The sequence below is a fragment of the Rhinoraja longicauda genome, chromosome 10, assembly GCF_053455715.1.
Source record: "Rhinoraja longicauda isolate Sanriku21f chromosome 10, sRhiLon1.1, whole genome shotgun sequence".
Lineage (NCBI taxonomy): Eukaryota > Metazoa > Chordata > Chondrichthyes > Rajiformes > Arhynchobatidae > Rhinoraja > Rhinoraja longicauda.
The window spans coordinates 60,627,339-60,646,789 of record NC_135962.1 but is presented as its reverse complement, the minus strand read 5'-3'; the positions used below and the strand labels follow the sequence as shown (position 1 = coordinate 60,646,789).

The 19,451-nt window shown below is 48.0% G+C and overlaps 1 protein-coding gene across 2 annotated transcripts in view; it reads left to right on the top strand.

The window, feature by feature from the left end:
• brf1b (BRF1 general transcription factor IIIB subunit b) overlaps positions 1 to 19,451 on the top strand; it is a 308,241-nt gene that overhangs the window by 60,298 nt on the left and 228,492 nt on the right. For both annotated transcript variants that reach the window (XM_078406970.1, XM_078406969.1), the window contains exon 3: positions 8,663 to 8,836. In XM_078406970.1, coding sequence (XP_078263096.1) covers positions 8,743 to 8,836 — 94 coding nt within the window. In that variant the 5' untranslated portion in view covers positions 8,663 to 8,742. The remainder of the gene's footprint in view (positions 1 to 8,662; positions 8,837 to 19,451) is intronic.

Sequence of the window (19,451 nt, the reverse complement as noted above, 5' to 3'; positions counted from 1 at the left end):
GTGCACTTGGCCGAAGGGGCTGTTTCCATGCTCGAAACACTGAAGCGCGAGCTATGGAGCAGAAGCTGTGGCACATTCTGTGGAGAGGGAGACTGTTAACAACAGCTTGCAGAGGCATCAAAATCCCGAGGCGATTCACAGGAACTTTGGAGCAAATAAACCATATCATCATTCAAATTTTCTCTGTCGACACCTGTTATATAATCCAGCATCACTTCATTCATCCCGTTGTTACCTTTATACTTTCCCTACACGCCGCCTCTGTTCGCTCTGTAAACCTGAAGTCATTGATAATTCTTCAGCCTATGTCCTGCTGAATAAGATGCTTCTTGACCTGCTCTCGACCCTGGTTAAGCAGTGCTCCATGGTTCCCCCCATCCCTCTAGCCCCATAACCATCTGTAACCTGTAGTTCTCCTCCAGTACTCATCCCATCATTTCATTTCTGTGTGTTTAGCTGCTGAGTCAGAAATCCAAGTCTCTGCCCACTCTCGTGGTCCTTAAAACCCTAGAGACACAAGAAACAGCAGGTGCTGGGATTTTGAGCAAAGAAAACAAAGTGCTGGAGGAACTGAGCAGGTAAGCTGACGTCTTTGGAGGGAAAAGGAGAGATGACATTTTGGGTCAGGACCTTTTTATCAGGCTGATCAGTCTGAAGAAGGATTCCGATCCAAAACATTATCCATTCCCTCTTCAGATGCTGCCTGACCTGCAGAGTTCCTCCAGGACTTTGTGTTTTGCTTGAAATCCTCACCTTCCTTTCCTGTCAGATTCCAGAATCTACAGCCTTTTGTTCTCCACATCACCTCCAGCTCTGTTGCGATCCCCACCTTTCATTCCTTCACCTGAATATTATCTGACAATCAATCCCTCCTACCCTGAGTAAGGGTCCTAACCCTAAATTTCATCTGTCCATTCCTTCCACAGATGCTGCCTGATCCGCTGAGTTCTTCCAGCACTTTATGTTTTACTCAAGATTCCAGCATCTGCAGTTTCTTGCCTCTCCACCTATCACTCGCTAGCTTGTGTCCCATTCCTTCCCCCATCCTTTTTGAAATGACTATTCATTAAGGGGTTGGAAGATTATTAAGGGGTTGGAAGATTATTAAGGGGTTAGACACGTTAGAGGCAGGAAACATGTTCCCAATGTTGGGGGAGTCCAGAACAAGGGGCCACAGTTTAAGAATAAGGGGTAGGCCATTTAGAACTGAGATGAGGAAAAACTTTTTCAGTCAGAGAGTTGTGAATCTGTGGAATTCTCTGCCTCAGAAGGCAGTGGAGGCCAATTCTCTGAATGCATTCAAGAGAGAGCTGGATAGAGCTCTTAAGGATAGCGGAGTCAGGGGGTATGGGGAGAAGGCAGGAATGGGGTACTGATTGAGAATGATCAGCCATGATCACATTGAATGGCGGTGCTGGCTCGAAGGGCCGAATGGCCTCCTCCTGCACCTATTGTCTATTGACTACTTTCCCTCTACTCTTTTTCTTTTAATTCAAATGGAGTTCAGTCGGTCCTGACCCAAAATGGACTCCGCAGAAGGGTCTCAACGCAAAAAGTCACCCATTCCTTCTTTTCCAGAGTTACTGCTGGTCCTGCTGAATTATTCCAGCATTTTGTGTCTATCCATGGTCTCTTAGTTCATTTGGTCTTGACCCGAAATGCCCATTCCCACTGCAGATGCTGCTTGACCTGCTGAGTTCCTCCAACTGTTCCTCTTTTTGCTTTAACGCAGTCTGGGTGTTGTGAGCCAGAAAGAGGAAGGATTGATGGCTTCAGTTACAGTCAGAGTCAGACAGCACCGAAACAAGCCCTTCAGCCCAACGTCCATGCCGACAAAGATGCCTCATCTACTCTAGTCACACATGCCTATATCCCCCTAAACCATTTCTATCCATGTACCTGGTTAAATGTCTTTTAAATGGGTGGCACGGTGGCACGGTGGCACAGCGGTAGAGTTACTGCCTTGCAGCGCCAGAGACCTGGGTTCGATCCCGACTACGGGTGCTGTCTGTACGGAGTTTGTACGTCCTCCCCGTGATCTGCGTAGGTTTTTTCTGGGATCTCCGGTTTCCTCCCACACTCCCACACTCCAAAGACGTACAGGTTTGTAGGTTAATTGGCTTGGAATAATTGTATGTGTAGGATAGCGTTCGTGTGTGGGGATTGGTGGTTGGCACGGACTTGGTGGGCTGAAGGGCCCCTGTTTCCACGCTGTATCTTTAAACTAAACTAAAAATGCTGTTATTGTACCTGCATCCTCCAGCAGCTTGTTCCATACACCCGCCACCCTCTGTGTGGAAAAAAGTTGCCTTTTAGGTTCCTATTAAATCTTTCCGCTCTCACCTTAAACCTATGTGCCTTGGTTCTTGATTCCTCGATTCTGGGTAAATGACTGTGTGCATTCACCCTATCTTTTCCCCTCATGATTTTATACATATCTATAAGATGTGTTGCTCTGTGGATTCCAGCATGTGCAGTCTGTCGTGCGTCCACTGTACTGGGGTGCGCATGTGCAGGCTGCTCTTGCTGCTGACACTGGTTCAGTGCCAGCCCACAGCTCTCTCTGACTCGAGTGCTGCCAAATGTGGAGCAGTCAGCCTTCCCCACTGATGGATGTGCTGTCGGGCCCTTTGTGATGTCTGTGACATAAGTCCTTTAGGTTTAGGTTTATTATTACCACATGTACCAAGGTACAGGAGAAGGCTTTGTTTTGTCAGCTATCCAATCATATCTGATAATATTATACATAAATACTATCAAGCCAAACTCAAGTACAGTAGGTAGAGCAAAGGGGAAGACACAGAGTGCATGATATAGTTCTCAGCAGCAGTTCCACAGACAAAGTCCAATGTCCGCAATGGGGTAGAGGTGAATTGGACAGTGTCCGAGCTTATGGAAGGATCGTTCAGAAGCCTGATAACAGAGGGGAAGAAGCTGTTCCTGAGTCTGGTGGTGCACGCTTTCAAGCTTCTGTACCTTCTGCTGACGGGAGCGGGGAGAGGGAGGAGTGACCGGGGTGGGACAAGTCTTTGATTGTGTCGGCTGCTTTCCCGAGGCAGCGTGAAGTGTAGATGGAGTCCAGGGTGAGAAGGCACAGAGTGCTGGAGTAACTCAACATGTCAGGCAGCATCTGTGGACAACATGGATGTGACGGGACCCTTCGTCATACAGTGGCTGCTTTTCCCAGGCAATGTGGTACAGATGGAGTCAGTGGTGGGGAGTGTCATCTGTGCGATGGACTGGGTCACATCCACAGCCCTCCAATTTCCCGTAGGAAATTTGGGTGACACAGCGGTAGAGTTGCTGCCTTACAAGCACTTGCAGTGCCAGAGACCCAGGTTCGATCCCGACTACGGGTGCTGTCTGAACGGAGTTTGTACGTTCTCCCCGTGACCGCGTGGGTTTTCTCCGAGATCTTCGGTTTCCTCCCACGCTCTAAAGATGAAGAGGTTTGTAGGTTAATCAGGGATCGCTGGTCGGTGCGGACTCGGTGGGCCGAAGGGCCTGTTACCGCGCTGTGTCTCTAATCTGAACTAAACTGAAGGAAGGTGGAGTGGAAGCAGGGTCAAAGATGAGATGTTCTGCTTTTGTCCCACTCCCGTTTTGCCTTGCTGCCAATCACGCAGGAGAAGAGTTCCTTCCAGCATCTCCATGTCTCTGGAGGGCGTGAGTCATTACAGTGAGTCAGGCGGAGCTGGGGTATGCAATCAGTTCCACTGGAGCTGCTTGTAGTCTTCAGGCATCAAAGGCCCTGCTGGTGGAGGGTGTTGTGACTCAGAAGGAGAGGTTTGGTGGCTTCAGTTGCTCTTTCCCTACATTGCCAGCAGATGTCGTCAGGGGAAGCTAACTCGATATTGAGAAATAAAACTGACCCCACCTTTGTCTCTTCCCCCCACACAGCTCATCTCTCAACCCCGGGACTACAAGTGTAGCCAGTGTTGTGTATCCACGGGGCATTCTCAAGCCCACTCATCCCCCGTCTTATCTCCACGCCCACAGTCTGGGCTCCTTCTTTTGTGTTTGTTGTGTGCTGATTTGTCTGGTATCTGCAAGACAGTAATCTCTTTAGTTTTAGTTCTAATTCCCCTGTCCTCCACTCCCCCACCTCCCCTCTTCCCTGACTCATCCTGCTCCAGACTTGCTTGCCCAGGGGACGGTCTTTGAATTATACATGCATGCAGTGCCTGGCCTGCAGCCAGTGGAGCTGCTCAGCCGCTAAATAGATAATGTTGTAATATAGAGGGCCTCTGTCGCAATACTAATGTTGCTATCATAGCTTTCACTTTTCAATTAGTTCGGGCTGTGACTTTAGTTTAGTTTAGAGATACAGCGCGGTAACAGGCCCTCCGGCCCATCGAGTCCGTGCTGACCAGCGATCCCCACACATGAGCACCCATCATCATCCGCGGTCACTGGAAGCGAGTATGACTTTCCTCTCCATAGGGTCGGACGCCTGTGCGTGACTTTGTTTAACGTGGGGAGACTGGTGCACAGACAGCCACCACACGGTCCTTGACAGATCTGGGTCAGGATCCAGTGGCGTGGAGTCCAAGACGACCGGGGACCCTTTTCTGCTGCAGCCTTCATCCATCCGCCTTCCCAGCCGTTGTGACGCTCCACTAAAGTCAGCCGTCATCCTCCGCCTGTTCCACCGTTGAGGTCTTGGTTGGATTGCTCTTTGTCAGGGACCTCCCCCTCAACCTTACCGCCATGGGTGACCCTATCAGGAGCGTAGCTCGAGACGGCATCGCTCTCAGGATCTCAGGACCACACGAGCTTCTCCACCACGACACGGTGACAATCCCCACACACTAGTACTATCCTACACACACTGGGACAACGTACAATTATACCGAGCCTTCAAACCTGTACGTCTTTGGAGTGTGGAAGGAAACCTGAGATCCTGGAGAAAACCCACGGGGAGAACGTACAAACTCCGTACAGACAGCACCCGTAGTAGTGATGATGGAACCTGGGTCTCTGGCCCTGTGAGGCAGCAACTCTACCGCTGTGCCACCGTGCCATCCATTATTCTGCATATCGCAAAATCTCAATGGTTCCAGAACTTAGAGGTTGCGATACCACCCCAAGTTACCACCACAGCTTGCCAAAGATAACGCATGTCAAATGGGAAGACCAGGGATTGGTGATGCTGGAATCTTGAGTAAAACAAAACAAAGTGCAGGAGAAACATGTAGGAAGGAACTGCAGATGCTGGCTTAAACCAAAGATGGACACTAAATGCTGGAGTAACTCAGCATCTCTGGAGAGAAGGAATGGGAGATGTTTTGGGTCGAGACCCTTCTTCAGACTGAAACCCTTCCATATCTCTAGTTTCCCTCGTCCCTGACTCCCAGTCTGAAGAAGGGTCTTGGCCTAAAACAGCACCCATTCCTTCTCTCCAGAGATGCTGCCTGTTCTGCTGAGTTACTCCAGCATTTTGTGACTATCTGCAGGAGAGGTGGGTCATCGACAATCAGGTTACTGATTGTGGACGATCACCCACGATCACAATGAATGGCCGTGCTGTGTCGAAGGGCCGAATGGCCTCCTCCTGCACCTATTTTCTATGTTTCTAGGCAGCAGAGGGGTGGCACAGTGGTGCTGCCTCTCAGCGCCAGAGACCAGTGTTCAAGCTTGACCTCGGGTGCTGTCTGTGTGGAGTTTACATGTCCGACGTGTGATTGCGTGGGTTTTCTCCAGGTGCAGCGGTTCAGGCTTATTATTGGCATGTGTATCTGGGTACACTGACAGGCTTTGCGTACTATCCAATCAAATACTGTACACGATTACAATCAAGCGAAACACAAATCCAACAGGTGGAGCAAAGGGAAGGATATCAGAGAGCAGAATCTAGTTTCTCAGCATTGCAGCGTATGAGTTGCAGAGAAAACAGTCCATTGTTTGCAATGATGGTCGTTGAAGAATCGGGACAGCCCCCGAGCTTCATAGAAACATAGAAACATAGAAAGTAGGTGCAGGAGTAGGCCATTCGGCCCTTCGAGCCTGCACCGCCATTCAATATGATCATGGCTGATCATCCAGCTCATTATCCCGTACCTGCCTTCTCTCCATACCCCCTGATCCCTTTAGCCATAAAGGCCACATCTAACTCCCTCTTAAATATAGCCAATGAACTGGCCTCAACTACCTTCTGTGGCAGAGAATTCCACAGACTCACCACTCTGCGTGAAGAAATGTTTTCTCATCTCGGTCCTAAAAGACTTCCCCCTTATCCTTAAGCTGTGACCCCTGGTTCTGGACTTCCCCAACATCGGGAACAATCTTCCCGCATCTAGCCTCTCCAACCCCTTAAGAATTTTATATGTTTCTATAAGATCCCCCCTCAGTCTTCTAAATTCCAGCGAGTATAAGCCTAGTCTATCCAGTCTTTCTTCATATGAAAGTCCGTGGAGGAGCCATGTGTGCTTGTGCTGGGTGCTGTTAGCATATTATATTATTTTGTCTAGATATATCTTGCCGTATTATTTTGGACAATTGGGGGCTGTCGTTAGATGAATACATATATGGGCATAACGGACCAGGAGGAGCCAGAACATGGTGGTATAACTGTGGATACGTGGACTGGGAGGAGTTAGACACAGGGAGGGAGAGGATACAGTTCTTACCAGACCTGCAACGAGAGCTGTGAGCAGACGGGGGGACAGAGCAGCCGGCTACGACTTGAATGCAAAATAAGTACGTCCTGGTATGTTCATCTCCTTGTTTGTACAACTACTTCAATAAACAACTAATTAAACTGGAAAATCGTCTGGAAGATCTCTCTGTTGGGGCTTGCGTTGAGATCACTCCGACTCCCTGTATAGTGACGGCAATTAGAAAAGAGTTTACTGGCAAAGTCTGAAGTTGCCATTACAGTCCGTTTGCCCAGACTAAGGGAATCGAGAACCAGAGAACATTGGTTTCGGGTGAGAGGGAAAAGATTTAGTATGAACCTGAGGGGTATCTTGCAATATGGAAGGCTGCAGACCAAGTGCTGGTCGATGGATTAATGTAGACGGGTAATAGATGTCTGGCGTGGTGGGATCGGGGCCTGTCTCTGTGCTGTTCCACTGATTCCGTGACTGATTTAATGGAGTAGGACCTTCAGCCACCGAGGAGCAGGGTTTTCACCAAAGTTCTCATCAGTGGCTGAGTATAAGTTCCATGCATTTTTCTTTCTGCCTCAAACTATAAAGTTTTGAATTGATAGATGCAGCATGGAAACAGTCCCTTCGGCCCACCGTCCACACCGAGCATTGATCACCCGTTCACACTAGTTCTATGTTATTCCACGTTTTTGTCCACTCCCTGCACACTAGGGTCAATTTACAGAGGGCCAATGAACCAACAATCCTGCACATCTTTGGGATGTGGGTGAAACTGGATGTCGCAGTGTGCAGCTGTAGAGTTGCTGCCTGACGGCGTTAGAGACCCGGGTTCCATCCTGACTGAGTGTTGCCTGTATGGAATTTGTCCATTCTCTGTGTGACCACTTTGGGTTTTCTCCAGGTGCTCCCACACTCCAAAGACGTACAGGTTTATTGTAGATTATTTGGCTTTTGGAAATTGTAAGTTGCCCCTAGTGTCTCCGATAGTGCTAGTGTACAGGGTTATCGCTGGTTGGTGTGGATTCGGTGAGCCTAAGGGCCTATTTCCATGCTGTATCTCTAAAGTCTGAAAGTCACCACAGTCGGTCACAGGGAGAATATGCAAACTCCACGCAGAAAGCACCAAAGGTGGGGATTGAACCCGTGTCTCTGGCGCTGTGAGGCAGCAGCTCTACCAGCTATGCCACCGTGCTGTGCTTAACGTTACTCCAGCACTCTGGGTCTTTTTGTTTTGCCATTAGTCATTAGTTTATTGTCACGTTACCGAGGTACAGTGAGAAGCCTTTGTTGCGTGCTAACCAGTAGGTGGGAAGACTGTACATTATTACAATCGTGCCGTCGGCAGTGTACAGATACATGATAAAGGGAATATCGTGAATAACATTTAGTGCAAGATAAAGCCAGTAAAGTCTGATCAAAGATAGTCCGAGAGTCTCCAATGAGGTAGATAGTAGGTCAAGACTGCTCTCTAGTTATAGACAATAGACAATAGGTGCAGGAGGAGGCCATTCGGCCCTTCGAGCCAGCACCACCATTCAATGTGATCATGGCTGATCATTCTCAATCAGTACCCCGTTCCTGCCTTCTCCCCATACCCCCTGACTCCGCTATCCTTAAGAGCTCTATCTAGCTCTCTCTTGAATGAGCTAGTTGTTGGTTGGATGGTTCAGTTGCCTGATGACAGCTGGAGTAAAACTCCCTGAATCTGGAGGTGTGCGTTTTCACACTGCTATACCTTTTGCCTGATGGGAGAGGGGAGAAGAGGAGAACCCAGGGTGAGACTGCTCCTTGATGATGCTGCTGGCCTTGTCGAGGCAGCGTGAGGTGTAGATGGAGTCAGTGGAAGGGAGGTTGGTTTGTGTGTGTGCGATGGTCTGGGCTGCTGGCCTTGCCGAGGCAGCGTGAGGTGTAGATGGAGTCAATGGGAGGGAGGTTGGTTTGTGTGACGGTCGGGGCTGCTGCACAGTTCTCTGCGAGTGTTTACAGTGCTGTTGTGAGCCGGCATCTGCACTCCCTCCTCATGCCCTGCTGTTCTTGCTGTTTGCACCTAGGTCGGCGGCAGATTCATCATCTGGGTAACCAGCTGCAGTTGAACCAACACTGCCTCGACACCGCCTTCAACTTCTTCAAAATGGCGGTGAGCAAGCGGCTGACGCGCGGGCGCAAGATGAGCCACGTGGTCGCCGCCTGTCTCTACCTGGTCTGCCGCACAGAGGGGACTCCTCGTATCCTTTTCACATGCTGCTGGCCTTCAACGGCACCTTCAAGGTGAATTAGATCATGTTTTGTAACTGCTCCACTGCAAATTCTCCTTGCGTCTACATTTAACTGTGTTATATTATATTGATATCGTATTCGATCTTTCCTGCCTTGTGTTTTGTGGATGTGCAAAGGCAGCTCTGCCCTCTGTAAAATGACAGGTTGGCGGTGAGTGAGCCTTCAGTTCAGTTTAGTTTATTGTCACGTGTACCGAGGTACAGTGAAAAGATTTTTGTTGCGTGCTATCCAGTCAGCGGAAAACTGGACATAATTACAATCGGGCCGTCCACATCCCCCGATTATCACGCATCGGCAGTGTACAGATGCGTGATAAAGGGAATAAAGTTTAGTGCAAGGTGAAGACCGATTAAAGATAGCCCGAGGGCCTCCAATGAGGTAGATTTGGGGACAGTGCTACAATTCTCTGCATTTCAAGGTAGTTACGTGCAGGCGTGCAGCGTAGGTTTACTAGGTTAATTCCCGGAATGGCGGGACTGTCATATGTTGAAAGACTGGAGCGACTAGGCTTGTATACACTGGAATTTAGAAGGATGAGAGGGGATCTTATCGAAACGTATAAGATTATTAAGTGGTTAGACACGTTAGAGGCAGGAAACATGTTCCCAATGTTGGGGGAGTCCAGAACCAGGGGGCACAGTTTAAGAATAAGGGGTAGGCCATTTAGAACGGAGATGAGGAAAAACTTTTTCAGTCAGAGAGTTGTGAATCTGTGGAATTCTCTGCCTCAGAAGGCAGTGGAGGCCAATTCTCTGAATGCATTCAAGAGAGAGCTAGATAAAGCTCTTAAGGATAGCGGAGTCAGGGGGTATGGGGAGAAGGCAGGAATGGGGTACTGATTGAGAATGATCAGCCATGATCACATTGAATGGCGGTGCTGGTTCGAAGGGCTGAATGGCCTACTCCTGCACCTATCGTCTATTGTTACAGAAAGGGATAAAGTTTCTCTAACTTCAGATAGTACCTGCTTTCCCACCCTTTCCCTCTCTATCCCCTCCCTCTTCCCGGTTCTCCCACTAGTCTTACTGTCTCCGACTACATCCTATCTTTGACCCGCCCCCCCCCCCCCTGACATCAGTCTGAAGAAGGGTCTCGACCTGAAACGTCACCCATTCCTTCTCTCACGAGATGCTGCCTGAGCCGCTGAGTTACGCCAGCATTGTGTGTCTACAAGGGATAAAGTTGGTCCTCAAGTTCAAGAGTCGAGTGTTTACGTGTCATAAGTACTGACAACAGAACGATACAATTCTTACTTGCAGCAGCATAACTGTCCTTTGAGCACAATACTCATAGGTATATAATAAACAAAAGGAAAATTCAACATATTAAAACCCAATACTATTGCAAAAAAGCCCCAAAGTCCTTCATGCAATCAAGACCATCCATTGTTCAGTTTTGTTATGTCGTGTTCAAGAGCCTGGTGGTTTTTGGGAAGAAGCTGATCCTGACCTGGTCGTCACGGTTTTCAGACTCGAGGGATGTGGACCAAGTGCAGGCAAATTGCACTGGGCATCTTAGTCAGCATGGCAGAGTTGGGTAGAAAGACGTTTCCCTGCCGTATGACTAGGTCTCTATGACTATTACCTCACGCAGGATTATGGAGTTTCATTTGTTCTATATCTCTCTGTATCACCATCTATATCTCTCGTTTCTCTTTCCCCCGACTCTCAGTCTGAGGAAGAGTCTTGACCCAATATGCTACCTATTCCTTTTCTCCAGGGATGCTGCCTGTCCCACTGAGTTACTCCAGCTTTTTGTGTCTTCGGTTTAAACCAGCATCTGCAGTTCCTTCCGACACACTTCAACTTATATTTTACAGGTAAGGAAGAAACAATTTATATGGGTTAACAGTAAATGATAGGAAATCAAAAAAAGTTTGCCATTTTAATCAGTCGAGTAACTACCAGTTGAAACAGAGTGGCTGGAGCAATGATGGGACATCAGCATGCTCATTCAATGTTGTTCTGCATTGGAGGCTCAGCAAGGATTCTTTTCTTGCAAGTGCTAACGGGGTTTTACAGCCACAACTGCCCCTTGTTCTGGTATCATCTTCTCTGATGACTAGCCAGTCCACAGCAGATTGCTTTAAAAAGGACAGGAAGTCCTTGAGACGGTGCAGTTTTCAGGCATGATGTATATGCTGAGGAATTAGGAATGGGTTAGGTTAGCTGTCCTTGAACGAGGGAAAATTGGATAGCAGTGTGTAAACTAATGAGGGGTTGAGTAGATTAATGTTTCCAATGGCCGATCAATAATCAAAAGCCAAAGGTTTGGCAGAAAATAAACAGGTGTAGCAGCAAGGAAATAACAGTGCAGGGAATGATTATAATTTGCACACACTGCCTGGTGGAATGACGGCTTGAAAACCAGTAGGAAAAGAACTGCAGATGCTGGTTAAAATCGAAGGTGGACACAAAATGCTGGAGTAACTCAGTGGGAATCCCGCCCCCTCCCCTGACATCAGTCTGAAGAAGGTCCTCGACCCAAAACGTCACCCATTCATTCTCTCCCGAGATGCTGCCTGACCCGCTGAGTTACTCCAGCTTTTGTGTCTACCGAGCTTGAAAATCAGTACCAGCTGTCAAAAAGCAGTGTTACATACTTGCAGGATAAAATGCAGAGAGATGAGGAAGGAGACGCATCGAATGATTCACTGCCTTATTCCTTGAAGCTGACTCATTGAGTCAATGTCCCATTTCTGTGAAGTTCTGTGCTATGATTCTGGCTAACAGAGGATAGAATGACAGGAAATTGTTCCCACCATTGGTTGTGCCATTCACATGACTTGGACTTGGTCCGGGTATAATTGCAGATGGTAAAAGTGAAATAAATGCCCATCTGAAGATGCATCCCTGCCTAGTTTGTAAATGATTAGGTTGTTATTAGCAGGCACCGGGTGTTACAGTGGTGCAGCGGTCGAGTTTCTGCCTTACAGAGACCCGGGTTCAACCGTGACTCCAGGTGCTGTCTGTACGGAGTTAGACAATAGACAATAGGTGCAGGAGTAGGCCATTCGGCCCTTCGAACCAGCCAGTTTGTACATCCTCCATGTGCTCTCGTGGGTTTTCCCCGAGTGCTCCTGTTTCCTCCCACACTCCAAAGACGTACAGGTTTGTCGGCTAAATGTGTTGGAGAAAAACTGCAGATGCTGGTTTAAATTGAAGGTAGACACAAAAAGCTGGAGTAACTCAGCGGGTCAGGCAGCATCTCGGGAGAGAAGGAAAGCGTGAGGTTTCGGGTCGAGACCCTTCAGTCTGAAGATGGGTCTCGACCTGAAACATCACCCATTCCTTCTCTCCCGAGATGCTGCCTGACCCGCTGAGTTACTCCAGCTTTTTGTGTCTACCTAGGTTTGTAGGCTAATTGGCTTAGGTAAAATTGTAAATTATCCCTAGTATGTGGAGGTATAGAGTTAGTGTGCGGGGATCGCTAGTCGGCATGGACTCAGTGGGCTGAAGGGCCTGTTTCTGCACTGTATATCAAGTAGAAACAAGCAGCTCCTTTCTGTGTATAAACTGGAAGCTACTGTCTCCTTGCATTATGACAGGATCTATTTCGCAGAAGTTCTTAGTGAGCTTGTAAACATTCCTGTGACGTAAAAGACATGGCATAAGTGGAAATCCGTCTGTCTTTCTATTAATAAAACAGATTTCCTCATCCCTGTGAAACCCATGAGTTTTCACTTTAATCTTTTCTCATTTTTTCTTCGGCTTTGCCTCACACTTCACCACACTGACAATGTCTGGCCCCTCTCTCTTCAATCCACCAGCCATTGTTCTGCTGATGTTGTTCTCGCTGTTTGTCATCAGGAAATTGAGTTGTTTAATGTAAATCATCTCCAGATTACTGGCCCTGCATTTTGCACCAATGCTGTGGTCCGCCTTTTTGAATTGAATTAAATCAAAACGTCTGAAGACGTTTCAGTCTGAAGAAGGGTCTCGACCCGAAACGTCACCCATTCCTCTCTCCTAGATGCTGCCTGACCTGCTGAGTTACTCCAGCATTTTGTGATACCTTCAATTTGTACCAGCATCTGCAGTTATTTTCCTGCACTACCTCCACCATCACTTCCTCTGGTCCTCTTTGCTTTGTTCAAATTGAACAAAACCCTTTGTGAAACCAGCCCTACTCGGTGGAGGAGTGTGCGATTTTTAATTTATCTATCTATTTGGGGCGGCATGGTGGTGCAACGGTGGAGTTGTTGCCTTACAGCGCCAGAGACCCGGGATCAACCCCTCCCCTGACATCAGTCTGAAGAAGGGTCTCGACCTGAAACGTCACCCATTCCTTCTCTTCAGAGATGCTGCCTGACCCGCTGAGTTACTCCAGCATTTTGTGTCTACCTTTGATTTTAACCAGCATCTGCAGTTTTTTTGTCTACTCGCTGGGCTGAAGGGCCTGTTTCCATGCTGTACCTGTAAAGTAAACTAAAGACTGTAGAGATTAGTTGGGTGGCGAGTGATGGCAGTAGTGGAGGGTAAACTGCGGTCACAGCTGTTTTGTGCGGTGCCACACAGGGCACTGAGCTCTGCCGTTCTCTCATTCTCCCACTGACGCATCTGACAAAGGCACTTTTATTTTTGGTTACAGTGGGATGATGTCAGCGTGTTACTGTGGCTAAAATGATTACTGTGATTTATCAGCGTCGTAGCTGTGGGAATTGTTTCGGACAGAGTGGGAGTGGGAGTGGGTGTGACTGATCGGGATGTCGGGGTTTAATTAGTAAGCAATGTGGTGAAATCCGAACAAAAAATACCTCCTACAGACTCGGGGACAGTTTCTTCCCAGCTGATATCAGGCTACTGAACCATCCTCTCACCAACTAGAGAGCGGTCCTGAACTACTATCTACCTCATTGGAGACCCTTGGACTATGTGTAATCGGACTTTACTGGACATTATCTTGCACTCAACGTTATTCCCGTTATGTGTAGGAACAAAACTGCAGATCCTAGTACAAATCGAAGTTGGACACAAAATGCTGGAGTAACTCAGTGGGTCAGGCAGCATCCCGGGGAGAGAAGGAATGGGTGACATTTCGGGTCGAGACCCTTCTTCAGGCTGAAGTCTGAAGAAGGGTCCCGACCTGAAATGTCATCCATTCCTTCTCTCCAGAGATGCTGCCTGACCCGCTGAGTTACTCCAGCATTTTGTGTCTACCTGTTATTCCCTTTATCCTGTAACTGTACACTGTGGACAGCTGGATTGTAATCGTGTGAACACGCAACAGAAGCTTTTCACTGTACCCTGGTACACGTGACAATAAACTAAACTAAACTAAACACAGAGAGGTTGTGTTGTCTGGGAGTGGCGCGTGATTTCCAGATGTAAATGTTTGTGCAGTGGCCTGGATAACGCAGGCTGGTGGCGAGGAGGGGGGAAGGCTGGTTGGTTGGGGGTGGACTCGTGTTGCCGAGTGGCATTGAGGGACAGTTTGGGTCTGGGAGCCCAAGAATAAACATCAGTGCTCTTGCCAGGAACCATCTGTACAATGGTCCTTTATTTAAAACCCCTTATTAAACTTTCACACAGCGGAACTGCAACATGAATCACAATGGCCTGTGTGGGTCCATCTGCAGCACGTCACACTCGATCAATAAAAGATTTATATCTGGCCCAGCCTATTTGTGCTTCACACAGAAGGCTGGAAGAGGATGTGCAAGATGTCATGTGTGGAGCTCGAGAGGAAAAGATGCTGAGTGCTGCAAACAGCCGAGACCCTGACCCAGGCTCAGTGCAAACCTTAGAGTCAGGCGCAAGCAAGTGTAGATGCTGGAATGCTGCGTGGAACACACAATGCTGGAGTAACTCAGCAGGTCAGGCAGCATCTCAGGGGGACATGTATGCTCGAGAACCGTTAACACTTTAGACTTTAAGGATACTGCATGGACACAGGTCCATCGGCCCACCGAGTCCACGCCGACCAGCAGTCACCCCTTACACTGGCACTATCCCACACGCTAGGGACAATCTACAATTTAAAGAAGCCAATTAAACTACAAACCTGTACGTCTGTGGGGTGTGGGAGGAAACCGGAGATCCTGGTGAAAGCCCACGCAGGTCACGGGGAGAACGTACAAACTCCGTACAGACAGCACCCGTAGTCAGGATCGAACCTGGGCCTCTGGCGCTGTGAGGAAGCAACTCTACCGCTGCGCCACCGTGCCACACACTGTTTGAAAAAGGTTACCCCTCACGTGCCTATTAAACCTTCCCCCCCCCCGTCACCTTATATTTATGTTCTCTCGTTCTCGATTTCCCCTACACTTGGCAAAAGGCTCTATTCCTCTCATAATTTTGTGCACCTCCATAAGATCACTCCTGATCCTCCTGTGCTCCAAGGAATCAAGACACAGCCTGCTCAACCTCTCCCTGTAACTCAGGCCCTCGAGTCCTGGCAACATCCTTGTAAGTCCTTGAAACATTTCCCTCCTTGTCAAAACATCCTTCTGACCCCCCCCCCCCCCCAACCATCCACCACCTTCTCAAACCAAAACATGCAGCTTTTTATAGCAACAGAGACAGAACTCACAAATGCCGGAAAACTGAAATGAAAACAGGAAATGCTGGACGTACACAGGGCAACAGTGGGTTGGAAGCAGGAACTAAGGTGGCATGCTGCCAGCTTTGCCACTGATGCTCTTTGAACTTTGACTTAAAAAATAAAACAACAGGCGTTCACTGAAAAAAAGACTTGTATTTTTGTAGTGCCTGTCCTGTTCCGGTCAGCCAGCCAGGGAAGTGTTTTGGAAGGCTTGAAAACTGGCCTCAAGTACTCTTCAAGACTTTGTGGTGGGGTTTTGCTATGCCCCGCTAAGATGGTTGGGTGGGGGGACCTGTTGTAATACCATGCCATGTTCAAGTCAAGTTGTGTTTCTTGTCATTTCACAACGATGGCATGTTGTGGTCCATTTATGTATGATTGTGGCGTGTAAGAGACTTTTGGATAGGTGCCTGACATGCTGAGAATAGATGGATATGGATCACGTGCAGGTCGATAGGCTAGTCTTGGCATCATGTTGGGTACAGACATTGTGGGCCGAAGGGCCTGTCCTCGTGCTGTGCTGTTCTATCGTGGTGAGGTAGAGGTACAATGAAAACCTAGCCGGAAGCAGCAACATTGGCAGTCAAACGTACAAAAACAAGTTACACATAAATCACACATTCTGCAAGACAGTGAAAAGAAAAATGACAAACTGAACATTAGTGCAAAACATAATTAAAAAATAACAAGCCCATGCTTGTGCATTAGTGCCCTAAATCTGCAGCGTTTTGTTGCTGAGGTGGGATTAGGGTTGTGCAGGTCGATTCAAGACCTGATGGTTGAAAGGAAGTAGCTGTTGCTGAACCTGGTGGTGTGGGCCCTCAGGCTTCTGTACCTCCTGCCCCACGGTAGCAGTGAGAAGATGGTGGGCACCCTTGGTGATAGGTGCCGCCTTCTTGAGGCAGCGCCTGGTGTCGATGCTTTCGATGGAGGGGAGGGCTGTGCCCGTGATGGGCCGGGCTGAGTCCGCCACTCCCTGCAGCCTCCTGCGTCCCTGTGCGTTGGAATTGCCGTGCTAGGCCGTGATGCAACCACTCAGGACACTTTCAAAATTCCATCTGCAGAAGTTTGCTGTAGGAGTCAGTGAGCAAAGCACAAAGGCCTGGAGGAACTCAGCAGACCAGGCAGCATCTGTGGAGAGAATAGACAGGTGACATTTTGGATTGGGTCCCTTCTTCAGATGAAGAGTATTCAGTGACATGCTGACTTTCTTCTAAAAAAAACTATTGGAGCCGGCGAGCCATCTTTGTGATTACATCTGTGCGCTGGGTAGGGATCCTGGGTCATCTGACAATAGACAATAGGTGCAGGAGGAGGCCATTCGGCCCTTCGAGCCAGCACTGCCATTCAATGTGATCATTCTCAATCAGTACCCCGTTCCTGCCTTCTCCCCATACCCCCTAACATCTGAGATGTTAACGTCCAGGAATGTGAACTCTTCACCGTGACACCATCAAGGAAAACCACCGTGGGCTCTTCCTGAGCTTCCCTTTCTGAAGAAGGGTCTCGACCCCAAACGTCACCCATTCCTTCTCTCCCGAGATGCTGCCTGACCCGCTGAGTTACTCCAGCATTTTGTATCTACCTCCCCTTTCTGAAGCTCACGATGCTGCAACAAACGTTGTTGCCTCAGTGGCTGTAGGAAGAACAGACATAAAATGGATGCTGTGCTCAGGCATTAATAACTCCAGCTGCGAGGTTTATGCCAGTGCCTTTTTACTTGAATTCTTTAATCTTGTTGACCTAGGATCTGTCAGCGTTGCGATCTGCAGCTGATGAGCTTTCTGTTTTCAAGGTTGAGAAGCTAAAGGCTGGGGTCTAATTTCAGAGCAGAATTCCCATTCCAAAATTGTGGTGAACATGGGATTAAAGTTTCAGTTTACCAAGCCTGGTGATTGTGCCGTTGGCTTTGCCAGAGCTTTAGCAGGGAGCTGCTTTTGCTCATGAGCTTCAATGTAAAATGGGCTGGTTTTTGCAAGAAGAGAAGACGTGTGCTTATCTTTGCCAAGTTGGCCCATCTCTCCAAGGTTTTCCCCAGCCCATCCCAACATGTGCTCAGAGTTAGGCTGGATCTCACTGCTGTGGGTATAAACGGGGCCAAAGCCAAAGGCTGTTGGAGATAATGTCTTATCAGCCGTATAAATCGTCTGACTCCATGTAATGGAGTGATAGGCCATGGAACAGGCCCTTTGGCCTAACTCCTCCATGCTGACCAAGATGCCTATCCACACTAACCCCATTTTCCTGCATTTAGACCATCTATATACTAAAACTCTCGGTTTGTTATCTTGTTTGTGACTGAACTTCAGCCAAAACGGTACACGATAGCGCGACAATTTTAAGCCCACCTTACTCACCATTGTCACTTTAGTGATAATACAAGTAGTTTTATTGAAATCGGTGTTATATATTTTTAATTATTCACATTTTAAAGTTTAAATCTATCTCCTAGGGAGGGAGGGTGGACAAGGAGGGGTTGAGGGGGAAAGGGAAGTGGGGGGGAGGGGGAGGGGTGGGGAGGGAGGAGGGGGGTAGGAGAGGGTGCTGCACCAATGCAGGAGAAGTTTGGGCCCAACGGGTCCACTTGGTCTAGTTTGCTTCTAAATCTTGTATCTGTTTACATCTCGAAATGTCTTTTAAACATTGTAATTATACCCATCTTATCGCCTATGTGGCAGCTTGTTCCGTAAACTCACCACCCCGTTTGTCGCACATGCATTATTTACGGAATTTGTTTGAGATGTGGTACGGTGATGTAGCGGTAGAGTTGCTACCTCACAGAGCCAGAGAACTGAGTTCATCCTGACTAACTGACAGGGTGCTGTCTGTACAGAGTTTGTACGTTCTCACTGTGTGTCTTGTTGCTTTTTACTTAGTATAGCTGTATGGTAACTCAAATTTCACTGTACCTTAATTGGTACATGTGACAATTAAATTGAATCTTGAATTTTGACCACATGGGTTTACACCGACCGGGTGCTCCGGTTTCCTCCCACACTCTAAAGACGTACAGGTTTGTAGGTTAATTGGCTTCTGTAAATTGTCCCTAGTGTGCAGGCTAGTGTACGGGGCGATTGCTGGTCAGTACAGATGCAATGGGCTAAAGGTCAGACCGCATTTGGAGTATTGTGAGCAACGTTGGGCCTCCTATCTGAGGAAGGGTGTACTGGCTCTGGAGAGGGTCCAGAGGAGGTTGACAAGAATGATCCCTGGAATGAGTGGGTTCACATGTATGATGAGTGTTGGACAGCACTGGGCTGGAGTTTAGAAGGATGAGGAGGGACCTCATTGAAATGTACCGAATAGTGAAAGGCCTGGATAGAGTGGATGTGGAGAGGATGTTTCCACTGGTGGGAGAATCTAGGACCAGAGGTCATAGCCTCAGAATTAAAGGAGGTCCTTTTAGGAAGTAGATGAGGAGGGATTTCTTTAGTCAGAGGGTGGTGAATCTGTGGAATTCATTCCCTCAGAAGGCTGTGGAGGCCAAGTCAGTGGATATTTTTAAGGTAGAGATTGACAGATTGGAGATTGACAGAGTTGTGGAGAGAAGACAGGAGAATGGGGTTGAGAAGGAAAGATAGATCAACCATGATTGGATGGCGGAGTTGGCTTAATGGGCTGAATGGCCTAATTCTGCTCCTTGAACTTATGAACATGTACGATTAATTAAGTTATCAAAGACATTTCTCTTTATCCCACTTCAAGTGCGTTGCGGGCGAACAATTTAAGGCTGTTAATCGCTTAAAAAAAAGTCCATTATGTGTTAATTTGAATTGAGTAATGATGAATTAAGATCAGTGGAGTATTGCTGTTTTCTATCAAGCACACTCAACCCTTGTAATACAAACCCTTAATGAATAGCACTTTGCTTCATCAGAAACCTATAATCTAAAGGTTAAACTTCATGACTTGGATTAGAGACTTGCAAGCTGCAGGTTTTTGCACATCAAGGCAAGCTTGGGAAAAAACATAAGCCAAGGCTTGAGAAACTTTGTCAGAACTTCAAAAGGGGTTTGATGT